The sequence below is a fragment of the Polistes canadensis genome, unplaced genomic scaffold (assembly GCF_001313835.1).
Source record: "Polistes canadensis isolate GaletaPanama2010 unplaced genomic scaffold, ASM131383v1 scaffold_119, whole genome shotgun sequence".
Lineage (NCBI taxonomy): Eukaryota > Metazoa > Arthropoda > Insecta > Hymenoptera > Vespidae > Polistes > Polistes canadensis.
The window spans coordinates 403,481-427,609 of NW_014569666.1; the positions used below are offsets into that span (position 1 = coordinate 403,481).

A 24,129-nucleotide genomic window follows, 5' to 3' on the forward strand; every position below is an offset into this window, starting at 1 on the left:
ATTAATTTATACAAATATGTAGATTTGTATACGTGTATATATGTGGTACGTAAACTTCAACGTGTATATATATATATATATAGATATATATTTTGATATATAATCTAAGTTGCAAGTGGACCTTATATACACTCTTTCTTTCCAAGCAAATTCATGAAAGCTTACGCATAGCCGTATTGTACAAGCCGTACTCCTTCTTTACCCGAGCTGTATTTTTGCATACTCGTCCACTCGGCGTTGCTTCAACGTTCACCTCTCTCCTTGTCTTTTCTTTTTCCTATTTCTACTCTTTCAAGCTACTTCTCGTTGAATTCTAATCTCTTTACATCTCACTGGTATTCAACTGAAACTGAGTACATTCCTGAAATTCGTTCGTTTGAAGTGGGACTCTTGTTATACCATTTCTCATTTTCTTCTCTCTTATCTTTTATATTATCCATGATAATATATAAAAATGTTTCGAGAGAATTTTTCGGAATCTTATATTATGAAAATATCATCGCCGGGAATTAATCGTATTTTATAAAAATTATTCAAGGTCCATATCACGGTAATACAATCTTCAATGGTTCTTTTAATAATCATACCCTCCATTATAATATGCTCCTCCGGATTTTTGTCTTTCACATATCCCGAAAAATGATTCAATTTATTCGGGAACACGGGTTCACGAATCTCTTCCCGAATCGATTTCTTATCCCGCACGAAATCCTCGATCTCGAGGATTTCCAACGCAAACGATCTCACACAGCCGATCGATATTACAACTCATTAAACAAAACGATTTTCCCTATCTACCAGAGAAGAAGGGTTTAAAATCATGGATGCCTATCGAGCACCCTCTTTTTCAGCTTCTCTTCATCCCCTTTAAAGCTTTGGCTTTTTCCATGAGTTTTCGTTTTGCGATTCTACTCGATTACGCGCTCAGACGTACGCCCATTTGAACTTTCTCGTTCGAAAGCAAAGCTAATCTACGGTTCATATCTCTCACGACGTATCAAATAGCAATTCGAAAAATGAATATATTTATTTCTCAAACTCGCCCCTTTAGTCCTTGCGAGAACGTCATTTAATGTGAAATAAAATATTACGAGAAAAGTCTTATGCTACGGTGACTTCTCATAAACGAGAAGGATAATTAAAGACGTTCCTTATCGAGACAATTATAGATGCTAAATTCAGCTCATTATCTTTCTTTCCTTCTCCCTCTCTTTCTCTCTCTCTCTTTCTTTTTCTTTGGGACCCTTTCATGTTAAAGGTGGCAAAGAAGAACCCCTATCAATAACGTGGAACGAATAATCGCGAATTATGTTATGGTACAATACCTTTAAAAAATTATTTCGTTATAACAAAGATAGATTATCTCGTTTCTCTAATTATCACTTAATCATCGTTTTATTTATAGTATTTTTAAAATGTTCCCAAGAGAAATACGGAATTTAATAAACGCATGATTATCCACAACAGATTGCTATTTAAAGTAGAAAACTTCGCGTGTCTGAAAATAGTGTATCATACATCATTTTCAAAGTTATTTTCAACTGAAAAATCTAATGAATAAAAAAGACAAAACAATGACAAAATCGTTTTGTCTTTTCCAACTATTTTTATACGGATTCCACGGAGAGGGGGTTTAGTCTCCAGAGTCTAGAAGATTGAAACAATGGATGATACTGCTTCCCAGCTTTTTATACGCTCTGCTTCCTTATCTGCGCGAATAGCTCGCTATGATAATAGCCTCTCTCTTCCATTATTGTAAATAGCATTACAATGACGTTCACTGATACCCAAAAAAAAAGCATCAGTATGATGAAAGTAAAAGGCAAATTAAATCCAAATCATTGAAAATACCACAAGGTTTTACATAATATTCGAACAAATAATTTAACATGGCAAACAAATTAATATCAAACAAACAAAACAAAAAAGAAATCTATCCTAACCACGAGAACGTATCAAAATATATTGACAGGGAATCGCGATATGAATGAGATCGATTAGTTAACAACAAACATATAATGAAATAAGTAATAACAAAAAGAAAAAAAGGAAAAGAGAAAACCTGTAATACCTAGTAATAAATGATTCAATGGTGACAAACAAAAAAAAAAACAAGAAAAGGGTGAAAAGAAGGAGGTCCGAGCGAAATCTTTTGACTAGCTCGGAGAATCGGGATCGTCGACTCGTATCTTCGCTGACAAAAAGAATTCACCCTCTTTAAGGTGCGCGTCGTCATCGTCATCGTCGTCGTCGTCGTCGTCGTCGTCGTCGTCGTCGTCGTCGTCGTCGTCGTTTCTTGCCTGGCAGCGACGGAACCGGTATGTGACGGGAGGGATAGATGTGGTTCCATTCATGCTTATTTCAAGCTCATTGTGTGCCCAGTGTATTCAGCCTTTGACTCGCCTCTCGTGTTGCCACTGCAACGACGCTTCATAGAGCACAAGAGAAGATGGGTAGAAGAGAAGGAGGAGGATGAGGAGGAGGGATAGGAGGGGGAAGGGAATGGAAGAAGATGGGGGTGTTCGTGTCGGCTAGGAGTCAGGAAATACCGGTGTCACATTTTCTTTAATGTTAGTACTAAACATCGAAGATTATAAGAAAGCAAAAAAGATATAAAATGTTATGACACTTTTGAATATAATACATTCCCGTGAAGAAAATAAATAATCATCGCGCAATGAATTTAATTATTTCGTTATAATTTGTCTTTTTCGTTTTATCGACGTTTAACGATTAAATATGAATTTCGATTCTATTTGTATTCTTTTCATTCATTTAACGAACGTTGACACAATGTCGTTTCGTTTCGTTTCGTTTCTTTCTTTTTTTCTTCTTTTCCGTTATTTCTCTATTTGCAGGAAACTGAAAAGACAACGAGAACGTCTATGTCGATACGTATACAATCAGATTTTGACAGCGGAATGTACCCAATTGAATGGAACTTGGCCTGATCCTGAGGATCCACGTTGGAGTAGCGGTGAATACGGGGAACTTTTGCCCGAATGGTTTCCAACAAATGCAACCAATACCACGATACCAGGAAACGTAACAACCCCGTCGTCATTGGGTAATATAATTGAGATTAAACAGTTCGTTGAATCGTATATTTCTTTCCAATTAATTTTCATCGAAAATCTCACATCTCTTCACATTTATTTTGATTTATTTGAAAACATTTGTTTTTAACGCGTTTAATGTATTCACACACACACACACGTCAATATATGATATTATTAAATTTAATAAAAAAGATATATAATTTGTCTCTCTATCAAACAGATATAGCACCTGCATTACCACCCTTCGAGCTCTGGCAAACGGTCCTGATAGCTATATGCTTAGCAATATGTATATTACTAACAGTGGGTGGTAATATTCTTGTATTATTGGCATTTATCGTCGACAGAGCCATCAGACAGCCGAGCAACTATTTCATCGCGTCGTTAGCTGCCACTGACATGCTCATCGGTAAGATTTTCGTTCGTAGAATTGATGATGATGATGATAATGATGATGATGATGACGATGATATTTTGTTACATTTCTTAAAATTTAATAAACACGAATGGAAATTAAAATGATGTGTTTAGAAGAGCATGCTGTCCGTTCATATTTCGCTTTTATTTCTCGTTTAATATCGTACTTTCGTTGGTATGACAGATATGTTATAGTAATAATAGTAGTAGTGTAGTTGTAAATGATGTAGGTCGGATGTTATAGATGGTCCGAAGAACGATTGTTTCATCATACACGAGATATACTAGAACTGATCGATCCTACTATATCTTCGTTGTTACACAGGTACAGTCTCTATGCCATTCTATACGGTATATGTTCTAATGGGCTATTGGAACCTTGGACCTCTACTCTGCGACCTATGGTTATCCGTAGACTACACCGTCTGCCTTGTGTCACAGTACACGGTGCTTTTGATTACGATCGATCGCTTTTGCTCGGTGAAAATTGCTGCGCAATACCGCAGTTGGCGAACAAAGAATCGCGTCATCTGGATGGTTACTATTACTTGGATAATACCAGCACTTCTATTTTTCATCAGTATATTTGGTTGGGAACACTTCATCGGTTACAGGGATCTCAATCCGGGACAGTGTGCAGTGCAATTTCTCAAAGATCCAGTGTTCAATACCGCTCTTATAATCGGTTATTATTGGACAACGTTAATCGTACTTTTCATTCTATACGGAGGAATATATAAAACCGCGTATGACATGCAAAAGAAAAGCGAAATGAAGCAGAGAAAAATGCAATCGATGGTGGCATTGAGCGCCGGTGCCATGTCTGGAATGGCTGGTCGTGCAGCCGGTATAGGTATATCAAAGACGCAAAGTACCTTGTTGAGTCAAGATAAGCCTAGAGTGAGCTCGTCGGGGGGTCAAGAAGATAATACAGCTGGTGCCGATAGCGGACAAAAGTCATCCAAAGTTTCGGGATCCGGTGGAACGGAGGATGCCGCGGACAAGGTTACTTGTGCAAGTACAATGCCTACGGAAACAGAAAAATCCGAACGATCTAGTAGCCCGGCCTTTGATTCCGACGAAGAAAGTACCGTCGGACCAACTCAACAGTTGAGTAACGTCAAGAAACGTTCGTCTCTCGCTGGCTTGGTCGTCCAATCTGGTGCGCTTCAAGTATTCGCCACCAATGGTCGATTGAACGGCATCGTACCTGTTAAGATTGAAACAAACGTACCAACCATGAAGAAAATCTTACCGACGACTAGTCCAATATGCGAATCCAGCACGATGACGCAGAAAGGCCAAACACTGCCGAAGATACAGGAGCTCAGTCTTCTGGATACCGATAATCCCATAGAGCCAGACAAATCCAGTAGTCAAACATTAACCCCAGAACAATCATTAAAATCTATCGACGTTTATAGTAATAAACATACGACCACGTCGAACGAGGATACCACGCCACCAGTTCAACAAATATCTTTGAACAGTTCTCAACAAAATATCATACCACCCCCCACGCAATTTCAAAGCAGCCCACCGATAACAGAAAGTCCCTCGACCTCGTCGTCTGGTGAAAGACCGAAATCCTTGGTCGTTTCCAGTCATGGTCAAGGTACATACGATATTTTAACTGGCCTCGACGGTGCCGATTTAAGGTACATGGACGAAAGCTCGGTCATTCTTCCGAGTCCTTCCTACGAAAGTCCACCCTCATCTTTCTCTTGTAGTTTAGCGAATCCTCTTTCTACCGCACCGTCGTCGCCTATTCTCTGCAACGCGATTTCCACGGCAACTACGACTAGTTTGTTACAAGCTGCACTCCTCCGAGCGACTCAACAAGCTGGCACGAATCAGATAAATTTATCGAATAAACAAACGCAACAGCAATTACCAGTAATGTCGAATGCCTCAAGTCAAACACATCCACCCCGTGTCTTTATCACTCAACAAACTAACGCAGCATCTCAAACATCTCCTACGGTGAGTAAAGTGAATACCGAAGTAACCGTCAAAGCTGAAAACAGTAAACGTCAACCGGTTACGACTGTGATTAATACAGCAAAAACCGTTGAGTCGTCGAACTGCACGACCGAGAGATTTTCTGATCAAACTACTGAAAGATTATCCGATCAAGCGACCAAGATCAGCAATAATCCACCACAAAATTCATCTTCTAGTAGTATGGTACCGACGATTTCTGGAACAGACGGACAAGAGACTAAAAAACAATCGAAAAAGAGAAAAACTGAAAATGGGGAAGAAGGTGGTTCCAGAAGAGACTTCGTCAAAACCATCGGCAAACGATTGAAAGCGAAAACTCAGAGAAATCCGACAATGGGACGGCAAAAGTCAAGAACGGAAAACAGAGCACGCAAGGCCTTCAGGACGATATCTTTTATTCTTGGAGCTTTTGTTGCCTGTTGGACGCCCTATCACATTTTGGCTCTCGTCGAAGGCTTTTGTACGAATCCTCCGTGCACGAATGAACATCTCTTCATGTTCTCCTATTTCCTGTGCTACGCAAACAGCCCTATGAATCCTTTCTGCTATGCTTTGGCTAATCAACAATTTAAGAAAACCTTTACGAGAATACTTAAAGGTGATCTGCATATGACGTAAATAATGCACCGCGCGTCTCATAGATAAAATATTATAATAGTATGTTGTACCTACTTCTACTGCTTGAGAATATGGTATACGTTATAGAAAATGAAAATGAAAATGAAAATAGAAAAGAAAAGAAAAGAAAAGAAAAGAAAAGAAAAGTAAAGAAAAATTAAATAAAAACTCGACTTTTTAAGGCCTTCCATACCGCGTACCGTAATATTCCCACTTATCGTAATGGCGGTTAAAGCGGACAATAATTTAGTCAAATGGCGGACTCGTGGAAAGAAAAAACTAAATGAATGTACTACGTGCTTCTTGTATATAGTTAAACAAAAAATAAAAAGAAAAAAAAGCATTTTTTTCGTTGACATCGTTCGACATCTATATATTCGGGTGTACATATTGTATATGTGTGAATATTTGTTAAAAAATTATGTTACAAAAGAACAGAGAGAAAGAGAGAGATATATACGCTGAGATCTTATCGCGTAATGTAGCTTTTAGATGAAGAAACTATCGTATCTCGGTATCGATTAAAAAAGAAATAATAATTAATTACGCCTTTGATGTATACTGTCAGTGTAAGCTCGAAAACATCGACTTTTGCGATGAAAGAACGACACGTGCTTTGATAGCACAACAGAAAAGGGGGGAACGGAAGGTATACATAATTATAGTTATTTCTTAATTAAGACTGTACAGAAGAACGTCGATACGTTGCCGCGATGTTTCCTTGGTCATGCGATTAAATATCCTAAGAAGAGAAAGTAATTTCAACGGAAAACCCATCATTTCGCGAGACAAGTCACATTATCATTCTAAAATACATTTTTTTTTAACACGACCTGTCCGCATCTGAAAATAAAGATCGATATATGTACTAATTAAAATTGTTAGAGAAGCCTTGAAATATGCTAACGTTTAGTGCGATAGATTATATTTAACGAGTCTCTTAAAACATATGTTTAATAAGTTTGATTAAAAGAATATACACACACACACACACACACACACATATATATATATATATATAATTATGTATAAAACGGGCATTTCGTTCGCCACATGAAAGACAAAAAGTGAAATAATGCTTGAAATAATGAATATAAAATAATATGTTAACCCTAGTGTGAGACGGTCCCTATGCGTGCTAGTTATCTCGTACCACCGATCTTGACCGATGATGATCGTACGCGGACCTCGAAATTTAAAAGACGAAAATGTTTATCGTTTAACGGCGGAAGTGTAGAAAAAAGTCTATTTAAAAACTTTCCTCTTCATTTCTTTTTCTTTTTTTTTTATTATTTTCCAAGCAACGAATTGGGTCAGAACAGCTCGTTTCGAGAAAGTACCGGGTGTTCGAGGATTTCATCGTGGAGCCATATTGGATCCAGATATACACTGCCCTGGGGTGGCCTATCGATGCGCAGGCCTTTTTCTCTGACCTTCCTCGAATATATTATTTCAATCGAGACGAGCGTAAGAGATCGTTCGTTCGATCATCGATCAACGATTATGCTATCTTCTATCCAATCGTTACTACCATTTTCAAAAATCTTCTCTTACTATCGTTACATTACTTTTGGGAACGTCGAGGTCGGCTGTACAAAAGAAAAAAGAATAAAAAATGAAAATTCGATCATTAAAATAAATAAAATGGGAGAAGAGTTTTTGTTACAAGTCGCGCTTGTGTCAATTGACAACGTATTATTTGATTTTATTCCTTTTTCAAAATTCAAATCTGTTATTTATCAAAGTGATCTCCTTCCGAAAAGTATAAGCCAAGATAAGCTACGTTGTTATACGTGTAACTGCGCTTGTATAGATATTTCCGATGTATTGTAACAAAAAAATCAAAAGATATACCCACGCGATATCGTGTATTTCCGTATAGCTTATTTACTGCTACGCATCGAAATTTAATGTTACGCGGATATATGGATGCGTGGTATTCGCGGTAAGCACAATAAGCGCTAAGTAAGCGCAAAATAAGCTTAAAGTAAGCGCAGATCCATGGATTCGTGGATTCGTAGATGCATGGATATAAATGGATGAATATTTATGACTATGTGCATGCGTGTATGTTTATGTGTGCGCGCGTGTGTGTTTGCGTGTGTGTGATGTGTACAAGTGTACATGGAAAACTTCACACTTTATTGTGATTTTCGTCAATATTATTAATTATCATTTCATACATGAATGTATATCGAAGGAAAAAAAAAAAGAAACTAATTATCGTTAAGTTGTTATATTCTTACCGAGTGGGAAACGCGCTAACAAATTTTTGGCAAATTTGGATAAATTCCAAAATTCACTGCCAATGCTAATAAGGTCTCATTTCTTTTGTTGCGAATAAAAACGCTCGAAAGAATATTTAATAAAGAATTTTTTTCATGGACGTCACACTTCACAAAGCCAAAAGAAATAACATTATAATATTATATTATATATCGTAATTTAAATCGCTGTATCGATAATACCTCAAAAGAAAATCGCTTCCTCATCTTCCGTTTATCACACTCTATTACTAAAAATAAATTAACTCTACGAGTAATATCGAATAAAATAATCGCTTCTTGTACAAAGATATCATTACAAAGAGAATATAGCGTCGCTTTGACGTTATGTGATGTAATTAGTATGTGTATAGAGAGAGAAAATTGTATTATGTACAACGTAGTGTTATCAATAACGGCGCAATATTTAGGGAAATAAAATATATAGCTATAATATATAATAATATAATAGTATTGTTTTTCAAATCGTCCTAAAAAAACGATTAACACGAAATAATAAACCGCATAAAGCCTATGTACAATATTTCAATTTCGACGATTCGAGAAACCCTAGTCTTCGTACGTCGTGCTATTAATTACGATGATGCTTCTTTTTTATATATATACTTATTATAAAGCAAATATAAATTAGGTACTTATTGTAAATGAGCAAATTAAAAAAAAAAAAAGAAAAAAGATACAAAAAAATAAAAAGAACAAGAAAAGAAGGATGCGCTATTAACTGTGAGGGATATAAAAAAAAATGTGACACGTACTCGATATTATAAATTATGACTGGTACATCTTAGAAAATTCGACACGTTTCTATTCTTCATTTAAGAAATAAATTCCATGGTTCTTGTTCACAATTCTTATTCACGTCCCCAAACAAATGTTCTCTACCTCAAGACAAGATACGTAATAAGAAAGATAAAAAATCTTTTAAGTCGGTTTCGACGACCAAAGCAATTCTGATCGCATATCAAAGAACAATTAAATATATATATATGTATATTTCGATTCTCTTACGGGAAAAATTTGTTATTTCCTTCTAAGTGATTTATTACGAATATTTTTTTCAAAATATAAAAAGGATGAAGAGTTAATATTAAAATCGAGAGCAAGAACGTTAATTGTTCCACAGCGCATATCTAAGTGATGATAAACATCGTTAATTCATTTTCCAATTTGGCCTAACGATACGGAAACTCGTTTCCCCGCTAATGAACTAAAGTATAACGTAATTAATGAATTAGCTGCTCGAAGGATACCTTTTATAATAAATTCGAGAAAACGAAATTTTACAGTATATAAAGTATATAGAAAATTGTATTAACATTATTATATTTTAGATTGAATGATCGATAAGAGGAATCGATGCTGTTAGAAATTTAGAAATTGTTTGCTAATTATAGGAACATATGCGAAAAAAAAATTTGATTGGCTTGTTAAAGAATGAAAGAAAGAAAGAAAGAAAGAAATAATGATGATAAAAATATACATAATATATGGAATAAAAAAATATCCGTTACAACAATTCAGTTGTAATATTTTAATGTATCCTGATTATTACGTGGGATCAACAAAGGAAACAGATACTAATTATCATTAAATTATAGACAATATCATTTGTGCGTGCTCTCGCTTGACAATCTCTAATACACACTGACCCTTAAATATTAACAATATAATCGACGTGTTTTTTACATACTTCACTACTTCGTATTTTTATGTTCATCTCGTGGTTTATATATATTTCTTCTATCATTAAAAATACAATTCAATCGTCAATATATGTATAGAGTTACGCACGTTTATAAAATAATTTTGAAGGGTCAGGTGTATAAAAAAAAAAAAGAAAAGAACATTTGTGTCTATGGCAAACGTAATGTCCTCCGATAAATTATATATAAATATAAATACAACACGTATATATATATAAAAATTAGAAAGAAATGTATATGTAATAACGGCAAAATTGTCGTATAAATATAAGATCTGTTGCTTAAATTGTGAAAAAGAAAAAAAGAAAACAGAAAGAGAAAGAAAAAAATATTTATTACCCGATACGACGCAATTATCGATGAGATGCCGAGAAAAATCGATGATACCTATTGTCAGAGGAAACTATATCGTTTGTTTAAAATATATGCACATAATTACAGACGACGTGAAAGTACAATAAAAAAAACAACTTTGCACTCTTAAAAAAAATCGAACGATCGTCTGATCGTGTAAAAGAAAAAAAAGAAAAGAAAAAAAAAAGAAACAAAAAATGTTAACGATATTAAACAAAATATTATTCGTCGATTAAATAAAAATGTGTCTACAAAATATCGACATACGTTTTAGATTAAGAGCGCACAAAAAAAGAAAAAAAAAAAAGTAACTTGTTCCCGCCGTTGGAGATCCTTCTTTGCTATAACTGTCCGCAAACGTGTCTACATTTGGATGTCCTTCGAGGAATATCCTCGAGCCAATGTTTATCCAAAGAAAAAGAAAGAAAGAAAAATAAAAAAGAAAAAAAGAAAAAAAAAAAGACGAAAGATATTTGTCGTACACGATTAACGAATGCTTCATTTCACGTAGGCGAATCTAATAAAAATTTATGTGAATATTAAAAAGGAAAAGTTCGACAATTGCATACTATCATGATAGATACATTAATAAAGTAGAGGAAAAATTTTTTTATTTCTAACTTGGTCAGCAATTATATGCAAGATTAGATTTAATTGATATGTTTAGACATTGGAGTATGTAAGCACAAAGATGCGTATAAAATAAAATAAAATAATAATGTGATACGATTAAACAAATATTTTTTATTCCATTAACGCCTATCCTGCTTGTGTTCTTTTGAAGAAAAAAAAGTTCTTACTGTGTATTCTCTTGAAAATATATAACTATTAAATCGATTAAATAGACTTCCTGTAACGTCGGTAATGCAGTGTCAAATAATGTAGTTAAAAAATCATATCTCTATCGTAAACTCTATTATTTATAATACATACCAGTTTATATTATTAATAAAAATATAATATCAATACTACGAATATATTGTTAAAATAATAAATTTGAAAATTAAATAAATTAAGTTAAATTATACTTTACGGTTGCGATGTGTCGGCAAGAACGGTGTTTACACGACTAACCAAGGATACAAGTGATCATAATATTATATATTTAACTCTGTATATGAGAAAGTCGAACTGAAGGATTCAGATAGTCAGTTTTGTTTCTCAAACAATAACGGAGATTTCTTTATTACATATTTATCTTAGAATCTTAGAAAAAGTTTCTTACCGATAAGTCATGCGCGTGACTGACATTACCGACTAAAGTACATAATATTTTTGTATAACGGTACAAAATATTCATTTAAATAGTTACTGAGTAATATATTGTTTAATTTATGCATATAATATTTTGATAAAAATCATGAAAATGAATTTTATAGTATTTTTAATATTATTATTCGTTGGTATGAAAAATATTTTTTCTTTCCGTCAGATGGCAGTTGTGTTTTATACGACAAGTGCTGCCAGTTGGAAATATTTGTAAGTTTCATGTAAAACAACGTTGTTGTCTGTGTCGTTTTATCCATGTTTGGATATTCTAAAAAAAGGACGTACGGTGTTACAGATCAGTTTTTTGAGATACGTTAGTGTGATCTTTAATTTAACGTTTAAAAATGTCAGGAGTAGTAATGTCCGAAGGCTCTCAAATGCAACAAATCGATATTTCTAATTTAAATTTACAACAATTAATGCAGTTGAAACAGCAAATGGATCATGAACTCAATATCTTTCAAGATTCATTGCACAAATTAAAACTCGCACAAAGTAGATTCCTTGAATCTGGATCATGTTTAGAAAAAATTACGCCCAAAGTCGAAGGTTAGTTCTTACAATTTTATTACTTTTTAATAATTAACTAAATATATATAATTTATTTTTGTAAAATGTGATTTTATAGGTTAGGAAACAAGTTATCTTTTCATTCTATTTAAATTTTCATATCTTTTTTCAATGTTAGAGATTATATATTAAGAAAATGTTAGAAGAATTTAACAAACCTTACTTAGTGTAGAAAAATTTAGCATTAAGTTACCAAGTAAAATAATCATAAGCCTAAGCTGTGTAACATGCGCTGTGTTCATTTCTGGATCCTCGTTATCGTAGGTCTACTAGTTGTATGATCATAAGATTATCAAGTATTTATTGTGTATTTAATAGGGAAAGAAATACTTGTTCCTCTTACCGGATCAATGTATGTTACTGGAAAGCTCGCAAATACAAGTGATGTATTAGTAGATATTGGGACTGGATACTACGTGCAAAAAAACATACAAGATGCGAAGGAATATTTCAAGGGAAGAGTTGAATATGTTACGAAGCAAATGGAAAAGATTCAGCAAGTCGGTTTAGAGAAAAGTAAAATTAGGGATGCGACAATGAGCATAATTGAAATGAAACTTCAGAATCAAATGGAAAAAGAGATCACAGAGCGTGCGTAGGTTGAATGACAGACATAGAAAAGTTTTGCTTCTATGTTACAAATTTGTTTCAATCAACTAAATTTCCATTAATTTATGTTTCATTGTACATCGAGGAGCACACAATGTGTCGAAAATTTCTATAATAATAAGTCTTCTTGTAAACTTCTTATCGATGTTTTTGTCAATTTAAATATATTCTCTTTCGCTTGATCATAATTGTAATTTTTATTTCTACGTAGATATATTACTGATCTTGTATATTTTACATTATTCATAATTATTCAGAAATTTGTTTTCTCTATATTTTAAAAAAAGAATTATTTTATACCATACCTTTTTGTGATCCACACAAATAAATGGTAATAATAAAAATGACTGTATTTTTCTAAACAAATAAATCATTTTCCTATTTCTATATTCTTTGACAGTATTTATGGCAAATATATCATAAGGTATGCAGATGCACATATGGAAAATTTGGGTATGGTACGGGAATGATAAAACGACGATTTAACGAAGGTGAATCATTTATTCATTTTCCATTGAAATAAAACCTCGTTTATAAACGATAACAGTTTTTGCCCTACAAACGTGATAGGTCACATTGTATTGGGTACAACGGTACAGAGGAGGTATCAAAATCATTGTCGGAGGATAAAAAACATTATATAATGTGTTCGAAATAATTCTTCGATATTTTAGCGCGACGTATCGTCGATCCTAATATATTATAATACGACATATTTATTCGGATTACAAAGTCTTCTCATTTGACGATGAGATGACGCATGTCGCATACACGTAGATATTTTACTAAATTTTTTTTATCCTATTTACACGAATAACATACGTTCGATACTTATTTTAACGAAAAACTTTTCTCTCTCTCCCTCTCTCTCTCTCTCTCTCTCTCTCTCCCTCTCTCTCTCTCCCCTCTTCCATCTCTTCACTCTCTTTCGCCCCCTTTCTGATTCGTTTTCTTTTTTTTTGTTTATTTTTTTTCCATTTTCCCTCGTGTGTTAATATTTTCGAAATTTTACAAACAATTTTATTTTCTTCCTCTTCGACACAGTAGTATGCATAAATCCAGTCGATGTTCACAGATGTTATCTCAGATTGCACAGCAACAAGGTGGCCAGTACACTTGCGCAAAACCACTCCTCGACGCGTCTTGCTGCATTACCTAAAACAAAAAGATATCGAATGTAAATGCAAATAGACGTACAAGACAAAGCTAACTGCAATCATGAATCGTTACTACAAGATCTTATTTCTTTGTATTTTTTCTTTTGTTTTTTCTTTTTATTCCTAAGGTCACACACAGAGCTTCGATTGATTTCTAATCGAGTAGTAAAGCGGTTACACATGGAACATAATCGAGCGATCCATTAACGTTGTAGCGATTAACATTACCGTACCAGTATAAGAAGATTCACGTGTTCCCAATACGGAAGCCAATATCGGTCGTTCTTCCATTAAGACGACTTCGGCTTTCTTCTGATAGAGATGAAAGACGTTGGCGTTACATACAACGTGCAGTTTGCCGTTGGTAAAGATGTTCGAAGCAATCTCAAAGTCTAAGCCAGCTATAGCCATGTAATGATCATCGATGAACTTGTCCGTGATGTTTATTACGAAGGATGAGTTTACCTTAGGAAGAAATACGCACATATAAATATCAGTTAAAATATAATGATATATAAATTCGTAGGATGGTAAGAAACTAATTGGTTGAAAATCAAAAGGTATCGTACGACCTTTGTACTATTATCGTAAGACTTTTATATATATATATATAATCGAGGGGAATGAGGAAAACGAAAGATATGAAAGAAGAAAGATGGAAAATTATCCTTACTACTTCCTGCCACTCGTTTACGCGGTAACGCCTCCTCCGAGAGAGTCGTAAATGATTTGCAATGCATTCGGTTATAACTATAATATTTATCGGATTCTTAGGATGGCCGTAAAATGTTTAAGATTACTAGCTCGCATAGAAGTGAGAGTTCCGGATTAAATGAAGTCTGTCAGAATGTATCGATACGGAGCATCATGTACGGGCGGTTTATAATTTCCTGAATGGCTTTGCGCGGCTTCACTTTGCTACTCATATATAAGCGGTTTTCTTTTTTTAATACATTCGAACGTCAAAATAAACTTTTTGCTGATATTTTTGATTGAACTTTTATATTATACGTAAACGAGAAATATTTTATTCCAATTTGCGAACGTGCAATTTGATATCCTTCAACAACGTTTGTTTCGCACAACAATTATTATTGTTTCGAACAACAAATAGATCGATTGAAAATTATAGAATTAATATTTTTTATCATCAAATGTATAAAAGTATACATTCGATATTTGATTTTTGTTCGCATATATAGTATTATATATGTATTATATATACATTTTTCGATAGGGAAAAGTCGAAGACGGGTAGAAAAAAAGTATCCAGTCGAAATACGATTTTCACGATGGCTTTTTCTATCGTAAACTTTCTTTTCTTTTTTTCTGATTCCCTTGAATACGTACGATATTCTACTGACATCGCCTTTATACAGGGCATACTTCACATAGAAACGCACTTTATACGAGACTTTGGAAACATTCGATTCGACGTAAAATTCACGAGCAACCATAAAACTTCCACTCTAGAAATGCAACGCTCGTGGAAAGAAGATACTCGCGTACACGAAAAAGTCTTATAATATCGTTTCAATGTGATCCTAATAAGCTGATATTTTTTTTTCTTTGATTTTCTACGTGACTACGATATAATACAAAGTATGAATTTTTATAAAACGACATTTTTGTTGATTAACTTCTCCTTGATAAGATTCTATATTACGAAATATTTATGTAATATTTGAATTAACAAAACGATCGTTTACGTAACATATAAAGATACGTTTAGTACGTGGGATTTGGCTGACCGCGACACACCAATTTCTAGAATTAACGCTAAACCAATCTTGGAAGTTAGTCCTCAGAGTTAACAAGATCGAACTTGCGATACAAACTTCTATAACTCGTATTAGCATTTGTCTTTTCGTTAACGAGGTATCGTATAGTATATCCGAAAAATAAAATCGTTCACGTCGATCGAAATTAAACAAAATTATTTTTTTAATATAAACGCGTGAGAGAGTGAGGGGATAATATTGCAGTATCAATTAAAAAAAAAGATTCACTATTACACGATATTGAATTAAAAACAGAGAGAGAGAGAGAGAGAGAGAGAGAGAGAGAGAGAGAGAGAGAAAAAAGAGAAAAACTCTAATCGGGATACGATACGACCGCATTTAATTTTATTTCCTATTTAATTAGCGTTCGATCAACATCCGTCGGATCGATCGTACGTATCATCGTCAAGTGGTTTTATCAGAAGCCGACAAACAAACAAACAAAGAACGAACTGGATTTCGCGTTCGCATGAATAATTCGACAACGCGACATGAATATATTTCTCGTTCACTTTTGTAATTTTCAAATTCGCGCCCGTATAAATCTCTAAATTAAAATTCAAGCGTGGCGGCCGGCCCCCAGCCTCGCGATCCACTTTTATCTAGCCATTAAATTAAAAGCTTCATATATTTAACGCCGGGTGAACATAATAGAGTGATAAAGCGTATCAATGAATAATTAACGCGGTTGGTAAAAACGGGGCGGCGTGGAGGGGGAGGGGAGGGGGTGCGACTAAATCGATCGGATGGGGATAATATGAAAAGATTATAATGGGAAAAATTGCCTATTTATGATCGTTGAAAAAAATATCGTTTATGAATAAATAAAAAAAAAGAAAAAAAGGTTCTCGTAAAAAATATAAACCGATTTTAACGATCATATTACAAACCTGATTTCCATTGACCATCCACGTAATATTAGCTTTAGGATTTCCTGCTGGCACGGTACAATTACCTCTGACCGTGTCACCCACCGAGTATCTTGGCTTTTCTATATTCACTTCCGGATCACCTTTAGGGAGATCTACAAATCAAAGAATGTTCATCGTAATGAGTGTATCGGTGTGCATTATCGATAGAAGAAAAAGCTTTTTGTCGAGAGTAATGACCTATTACATTCTTTGACCATTATTATGATTCCATTCTTTTCCATTTCTCTCTTTCCTTTTTTATTTTTCATTTCTTTTTACGTTCGTTTCTCTAGTCGATACAAAAAAAGCGAGTCGGTACTAATAAGGTGTTGCGACGAAGTCGCTGGGTCAGGATCATTGTTCGCCAAGTTGAAAAGCAATCCTTATAGAAAAATTCGAACGATGCTTTTTACAGCATTTAATGGCCTCGAGGAGGAGAAGGAGCACGACTAAGGAGAAACGTAACGACAACTTTCTCGGTTCTCGACGCAACACCTCGATTTTGCTCATAACCGATGTCGAAATATATTCGATGGAATTTGGGAGAGAGAGAGAGAGAGAGAGAGAAAAAAAAACATTGATAGAACCTGGATTATCTCTACGTTGTCGCGTTGAATCAAACTCATCGAAATGTCATGGGGAAACGAAAATTGAAAATGAAAATCGATTCCTCCGATCATATATATATATATCGTTCGACACGTTACAAGTTCTTCTATCTAGTCGAAAGGAGCGCATACGTGACTAATAAATTATATGCGAACGGTTAAAAGAATCGTTATAGTAAGCACCACGGATAGTAGTAAATTCTCTTTATTTCTCTCTCTTTCTTATCTTTACCTTTCTCATATTCTTTATCTTTCTTTACCGTTTTTCCCCTGTTTACTTCTTGTTTTTATCAAATCACGAGGTACATTTCGTGCTCGGAACGATCCTTTAAACTATCCAAGAATTGTTTCCTTTCTCATGCACGATTTCCGCATCAATCCTTTAACTTTCCAAGGCCACATCCAAGAAAAGGATATTTATTTACTATTTTCAATATGTCCCAGAACAGGATACTATTTTATCAGAACTTATCGCGAAGAAGATAGAAAAGCATTTTTATACTAAAGGAATAAATGACGTATATAGAAAAGAATAAAATAGAAAAGATTTTGAACAATCATTCGATACAACAGTATGATCGAGCTTTTACGAGCGATTCGTGATCAGAAATAAGAGGCAATCAACCCTCGGCCCTTCGAAGAAGGGATCGCTACTTGTATTTGATCTTCGTTAGATCAACGTGAATACACGAGACGAGCTATGGGAATGAACTTTCCGATTCTTCTCTCTTTATTTTATTCTTCGTTCTTCTCCCTGGCACACTCCGTCTCTTTCTTACCCTGTTTGTCAACCTTTCCTCGCCTAACTGCGTTTTAATTGATCGCGATTACGGTGACAATGCCGCTCACCATGTAGTATAATCAATTGCGGTAATGAAAGGCTCATTTGAAACGAAACCGGCAAAAGACGGATTTAAAATGAGTATAAAAGAAAGAGAAAGAGAAAGAGAAAGAGAAAGAGAGAGAGAGAGGAAAATTAAATTAACGGCGAGTAGGGATTCCTTTCGATTATCCTCATAGACTACAACGTAGAAGAATGCCGACGACTTGAGGCTATAGAGTTTTAATTGAAGAATTTTTACGATGTCGTTTCAAAATGCGTAGAGGTAAGAAAGAACAAAAGAAAAGAATAGGAACAATTGTGTGTGTTTTTCGATGATTCGTCTCTCAAGTTCTTCGGTGAAAAAAAAGAAAGAGTTTTTAATTTTTTTTCTTATATTATTCGATCAAACATTCAAATTTTTTGCTAATTATTCTTTAATTTAGTCAATGTTAAAAAGAAAAGTCAAAAATATCAAAGAAGTCATAGCAAGTGTGTGCACGACATTTAAACGAATTAAAAGTCAAATATTCGTTCGATGATTGTTCCTATTTTTATTCGAATTTCCATATTTTAAAAATACGATATACCGATTTCGATTATTTCTCATCTTATGTCAAATATTACGTTAATGTATTGATACTCACTTGCTACTTGCATGTAATCATAAACCGATATAGTATTAAACGTTGGAAAATCTTCGGATACTTCGCAACGATATTTTCCTGAATTAATTGGTTGAACATCCTTCAGGGTTACGTATTTGGCGTTGCTCTGATTAGTCTGAAACATAGATATGTAATCGAATTAAACAAAAAAAAAAGAATCGAAAATACATTATTTTTATCGGTTGATAGTAAGGGGCTGACAATTTTTGATCAAAGAGACGAAAGTAACGAACGAAATAACAACGCGAGCGAAAAAGTTAAAAAGAAGGGGGGTGGTTGGTGGCAGGTGGTGGAAATGAAAGAGAGAGAGATAGAGAGAGGAAGAAAGAGAGAGAAAGAGAAAGTAACGTCGGTTGAAATTTTCAGTTAATTTAACAGGAGAGACCGCGGGATTGACCGAGCCCGAGCACAGCCGGCAAGTGCCATTTATTGCAAATCGATCGCACTTACTCGTCCGCTTTGACATCCTCGCGGCGTTCGCTCGTCCGCGACAAACAATAGCTCGCAACAACGATTAATTATATGTTGCCGGTGGCAGAGCGCGATATAAATCACACAATCAATTTTCCTCCCGCTCTAGCGGCTTGCTCTTGGCACGTACACCAATCGTAAGCCGTTTGAGAGGACCAATCCTCATCCATCCTCTCACTCTCTCTCTCTCTCTCTCTCTCTCTCTCTCTCTCTCTCTCTCTCTCTCTCTCGTTTATATACGTTATGTCCTACTCCCTTTTTACTTCTTTCCTATCGAGCATAACCGAGAGAGTATGTATTCCATGGAGACGATTTAAAGTTAAAAAGCTTTTGGTACTTCTATTGATACGTCATGCGAGAGACGAGAGAGACATTCCACCTGATTCCGTTCGAATACGCTTTAGTGCGTTTTACGAACTTTCGACTTTCGCGTTATTTTCGTTTTATCATCGTAAAACTATAAGATAAAGTTTCGTGGCAGCCGTTCGTACGAAACGTTCTAACAATGTGATACGTATATTTATATGTATATACGTATATATGTATAGATATATTCGTTTAACAAAATAGCAGGAATTGATGGTGAATATTTGTCTCTTTAGTTTCATTCCCTATGTGTGTGCTATCTATACGAATGGTACGTACGGTTGGCTCTTCCAACAAACGCGTATCGAGATTTATCGAATTGAGGGTAAATGCTCCCTCGCGTTGGGTAGATTCTTTCCATCGGTGAAATCTAATTGGAAAAGCGTCGCATGGATGAAAGAGAAAGAGTAAGTAAATATAACCGACGCGACAAGCACACAACACGAACGAGCAAGCCTATGTGTTTTCCGGCAAAGCTTTTTTTTTTCAAACTGTTTTTAACTAGGATGTTGGCGTTTTTATCGTGACGTACGTTTAACTTTGTTCCCTACAAACGATTGATTTCATTCGACACGCATAAGACTTGACCGATAACGACGGTCATTCCTATTATTACCAAACTCTCGACGCGTTATCGATTCTTTGATTTTATGCGTTTATTTGTTGCAATGAATTTTCCTTCTTTTTTTTTCTCCCTTTTTTTTCTTTTTTGTGGAAAATAACGAACAGATGCGATAGCAGCTTTTGCCACATGAAAATTTGTATTTCGAAAATAACAAGGTAAACTAACATTTTGATCAATCTTTCTTGATATCCCATTATTATCAATTTTTTCGTTACATTGAAAAGCTTCTCTCTCGTTAATATGTTGCTCGTACGTCGTCATCGGCGTCATCGTCTACGTCGTTCTCGTTGCCATTGACGTTGTAAACGTCGTATTGGAACAATCGATTGAACGTGTACAGACGTTAAGAAAATGTCTAGACGAAATAGCGAGATAAAATAAACCTTGATATTTGACGAAAATTCCCTGGAATATATAATCTGAAAGTTTTTCTTAAATAATAGTAATTATCGTTCGTCTCTCTGTGGTTAAAATATAAAAATGCGAATTCGTATCATCATAGAATTGCGTTCTAAAAACAAGAAAAAATGTGCGTAATTTAAAATATTGTCTATCGTATTAACATCTGTCGTATGTAATAATTTTCCATTCCATAGTGATAGTATTAATTACCGCAAATCTAGTCCATTTATTGGTTAAAATGTTGGTAATTATAGATACACCTAACCACGAATATGCGATCAATATAATATCTATATATAATAATACAACGTAATTTCCCGTTCTATTTCATGAATGTTTGAATATTATTAAATTCTTACCACAACTTTGGCACCGAGATCTCCGAAAACTTGTATGGGTGGTTCCTCCTTCGGAACGTATTGAAAAAATTCGTGTGCTTTGTTGTACCATTTAACAGCGTAAAGAGAGTCCGTTTCCAGATCGTACTTGCAGCTCATGTTGACCGTCGTGCCAGCTGCAACTGCAATTGGTATATCGACCGACACATTTGTCAATCCACGAACACCTGAAAACGTGATGGAAAAGAATTTCCAGATAAATATATGTAACAATCGGACACGTATCTTTGCCGTAAGAAAAAATTTTGAAAAAAATATTTTCTTCGAAGTCGACACTGGTTCGTCTGTGAAAAAGTAACTTGACCTGACGAGCTTATCGCTTAATCGGCGATAAGTTAAATTGATAAATGAGTTTTTAAACAACTTTAGGCGTAATCCTAGGAACGTCAGAGGGTCAACGTACAAGTGCAAGTTATGTCTCTCTCACGTTCTCTAATGCAAGTCACGTGGACCAAAGTAAAAGGGATAGTACCTGAGGGTAGCAACAACGTAAGCGTCAAGTTTTTACGTCTTTTTCATTGAATCTAAAACTTTGGAGCAATTTCTCTTATTTCAAGGGGATATTACAAAATATAGAAAGAAAAACGAAAGAAAGAAAAGAAAAGAGACATAAAATAAAATGAGAATAAATTTGTTTCCACGTGTGAAAAAAAAAAGAAAAGAAAAAAAAAACAAATAGAAGAAAATTTGTTTTCTCATTATTTCGGAAAGGTAACGAATAAAGATAACATCATAGAAGATTATTAAATCGTTCAAACTTCGGATCGGTAGCCACGCCAATGAGAAAGAACGCGTGCAACGAAGCAGATGCGAGTAACGCGATCGAATACCAAACGCGTTCTCTTATCTGTTGCAACGGTGTGAAAATTGGCGTCTATCGGCGTTCACCTCACGAATGGAGCGTGGAAAAATCTCTTCAACGTATAGCCCTCGTCCTGTAGTACGTGGATCGTGGATCTCACAGGATCGATGTACGTGAGTTGGATCTACGAAGGGGGACAAGGGATAAAGCGTGGATTTAATCGTTAATGAAGCCACATTTTTCTTTCTATCTATTTTTCTCTCTCTCTCTCTTTTTTTTTCTTTTTTTTCTGTTATTTCTCTTATTAACTCATTCTGAGATACCTATATTTTCCCCGTGAGTTCGATTATTCAGAACATTAACGACTTGACGGTTTTCGATGGCGATCAAACGACAGCCGGATAATTAACGTCGTCGAATAATTTATTGAATAATCCAGCAAACGGAATGCCGTAAATCTACGAGCAGAGAGAGAGAGAGAGAGAGAGCCGTCAGCTAGCTCGAATATCGACAGGTATGGGAGAAGCTTTCGATCTTCGCCCATCAACTTAATACTATTACCGTATTTCGAGCGATAACGCGGTGGATTTATTAGCACCGATAGTCCGAGCTTCATGTCGATGTCCGACTCTATTCACCGATAAATCTCATTGTTTAATTAATTTTTATACGAGAGACAGAGAAAGAGAGAGAGAGAGAGAGAGATAAAAATTGAAACCGGTAACGTACGTTAAAGTTACATTTACGTTACACGTATTGCGCGATCCCGTTTTACTTTTATTTTATTTTATTTTTATTTTATTTTATTTTATTGTATTTTATTTTATTATTTAAAAAGCATCACACACAGGCGCGCGCGAGAGAGAGAGAGAGAGAGAGAGAGAATAAAAGAAAACGAAATCGATAGAATCGACGTTGATACTCGTTTCCACGGTAAGAGATGTGGTGGTAATGGGGGGTAGGGGTTGGGGCGAAGGTTGATGAAGTTCGAGACTGAAGAAAATTAGAATAATGGTTAGTGGCTAATTAGAAGATACTTCTCGTTAATTGGGACGTCCGACGTCGGTGAGGTAGTTTAAGTATCGCTTCTGCGCGTAAGTATAATATAATCGGTAGTTTCGAAGCTAAGGACGTAGAGGCCTATTCTATCTACGAATAGAAGAAGAAAAAGAAGAAGAAGAAGAAGAAGAGGAGCTCGCTTCACAGATCGTTCCATCGAGATTTAAATACCTTTGCTGGCTGAGCTAATCACCGCGCGGTAATCCTTAATTACGGGCGCGTTTTCTTGCCCGTAATAGTACTATCGTTGGAATCGTGCTATTGTTATTCGCATCATGGCAAAGTACTTAATGGAAGTACACCTTCCGTTTTTGGAAGGTGCAAAATCTTATCATAAATAACGCCAAGAGGGTCCCGCATACAATGCGATCGCATAAACTATCCTTGATACATTCTACGTGCGCTCACGCGTGTGTTCGTGCACTCACGTGTGCGTGCGTGCGTCCGTGCGTGCATGCGTCCTTAAATTATCGCGAGAATAATAGGCCCGCGAGATGTTAGATACGAAATCGTTCCACCTGTCTTAACCCTTAAACCCTCTCTCCCCCGTAATCCCTTCGCCCTTCTATTTCTACCATCTCTAACAGATATATTGTTGTAAATGCAAACGTTAAATAGAGAGAGAGAGAGAGAGAGAGAGAGAGAGAGAGAGAGGGAGAGAGAGAGAGAGAGAGAGAGAGAGAGAGAGAGATATCTCGAACGTTCCTTTATCATCCAGCGAGACAACGTGATTGCGCACGAGAACTAAAGGGGTTTTCTAATTGCAAAAACCTTTTACCAAGTAACACGTTTCATAAATACACGCATTCATAAATAAGCGTCGTTACGAGGAATAAAAAGTTTATTTATGATCCGATGTAATATATCGTTTCGATTTGATTTCTTTACCTATCTCCATTTTTTTGCATACCATTCTGTGTGATATTATTTTTAATGATTATTTATTTATTATTCACGATATTACAATGAATAGATTAGATAGATGAACAAATAATATTACATCTTTATTACAATTTCAATAGCATTCTTCTATCTTATTGAATAAATAAGAAAATGAAAATCGTTTCCCTTGTAGGTATCCACGCTTGACACAACGTTATATTCGTTAAATATTTAACCGAGGACAATACTTTTCTTAAAGGGATTCCCTTGCTGCTGTACTGAGGTCCAAAA

The 24,129-nt window shown here is 35.1% G+C and overlaps 3 protein-coding genes across 3 annotated transcripts in view; 2 read left to right on the top strand and 1 right to left on the bottom strand.

Annotated features, from left to right (window-relative positions):
* LOC106787893 (muscarinic acetylcholine receptor M5) overlaps nucleotides 1-9,785 on the top strand; it is a 32,410-nt gene extending 22,625 nt beyond the window's left edge. Inside the window, exons 3-5 of the mRNA XM_014750641.1 lie at nucleotides 2,859-3,067; nucleotides 3,280-3,468; nucleotides 3,802-9,785. Coding sequence (XP_014606127.1) covers nucleotides 2,859-3,067; nucleotides 3,280-3,468; nucleotides 3,802-6,098 — 2,695 coding nt within the window. The 3' untranslated portion in view covers nucleotides 6,099-9,785. The remainder of the gene's footprint in view (nucleotides 1-2,858; nucleotides 3,068-3,279; nucleotides 3,469-3,801) is intronic.
* Nucleotides 9,786-11,901: 2,116 nt separating this feature from the next.
* LOC106787887 (prefoldin subunit 5) lies at nucleotides 11,902-13,070 on the top strand. The gene is made up of 2 exons (XM_014750624.1): nucleotides 11,902-12,258; nucleotides 12,598-13,070. The coding sequence occupies exons 1-2, from the start codon at nucleotides 12,054-12,056 to the stop codon at nucleotides 12,876-12,878; spliced, it is 486 nt and encodes a 161-aa protein (XP_014606110.1). The 5' UTR covers nucleotides 11,902-12,053; the 3' UTR covers nucleotides 12,879-13,070.
* A 299-nt stretch (nucleotides 13,071-13,369) lies between these two features.
* The window catches only part of LOC106787900, a 36,148-nt gene continuing 25,388 nt past the window's right edge, over nucleotides 13,370-24,129 (bottom strand). The window contains exons 2-6 of the mRNA XM_014750656.1: nucleotides 21,057-21,262; nucleotides 18,813-18,948; nucleotides 16,717-16,850; nucleotides 14,279-14,510; nucleotides 13,370-14,043 (exon numbers count right to left, since the gene is read on the bottom strand). Coding sequence (XP_014606142.1) covers nucleotides 13,967-14,043; nucleotides 14,279-14,510; nucleotides 16,717-16,850; nucleotides 18,813-18,948; nucleotides 21,057-21,262 — 785 coding nt within the window. The 3' untranslated portion in view covers nucleotides 13,370-13,966. The remainder of the gene's footprint in view (nucleotides 14,044-14,278; nucleotides 14,511-16,716; nucleotides 16,851-18,812; nucleotides 18,949-21,056; nucleotides 21,263-24,129) is intronic.

Excerpts from the sequence above, each read along its gene's own strand:
- LOC106787887 (XM_014750624.1), top strand. The coding sequence starts at position 12,054 with ATGTCAGGAGTAGTAATGTCCGAAGGCTCTCAAATGCAACAAATCGAT. Across the intron at positions 12,259-12,597 it reads AATTACGCCCAAAGTCGAAG|GGAAAGAAATACTTGTTCCT; the intron begins GTTAGTTCTTAC and ends TGTATTTAATAG.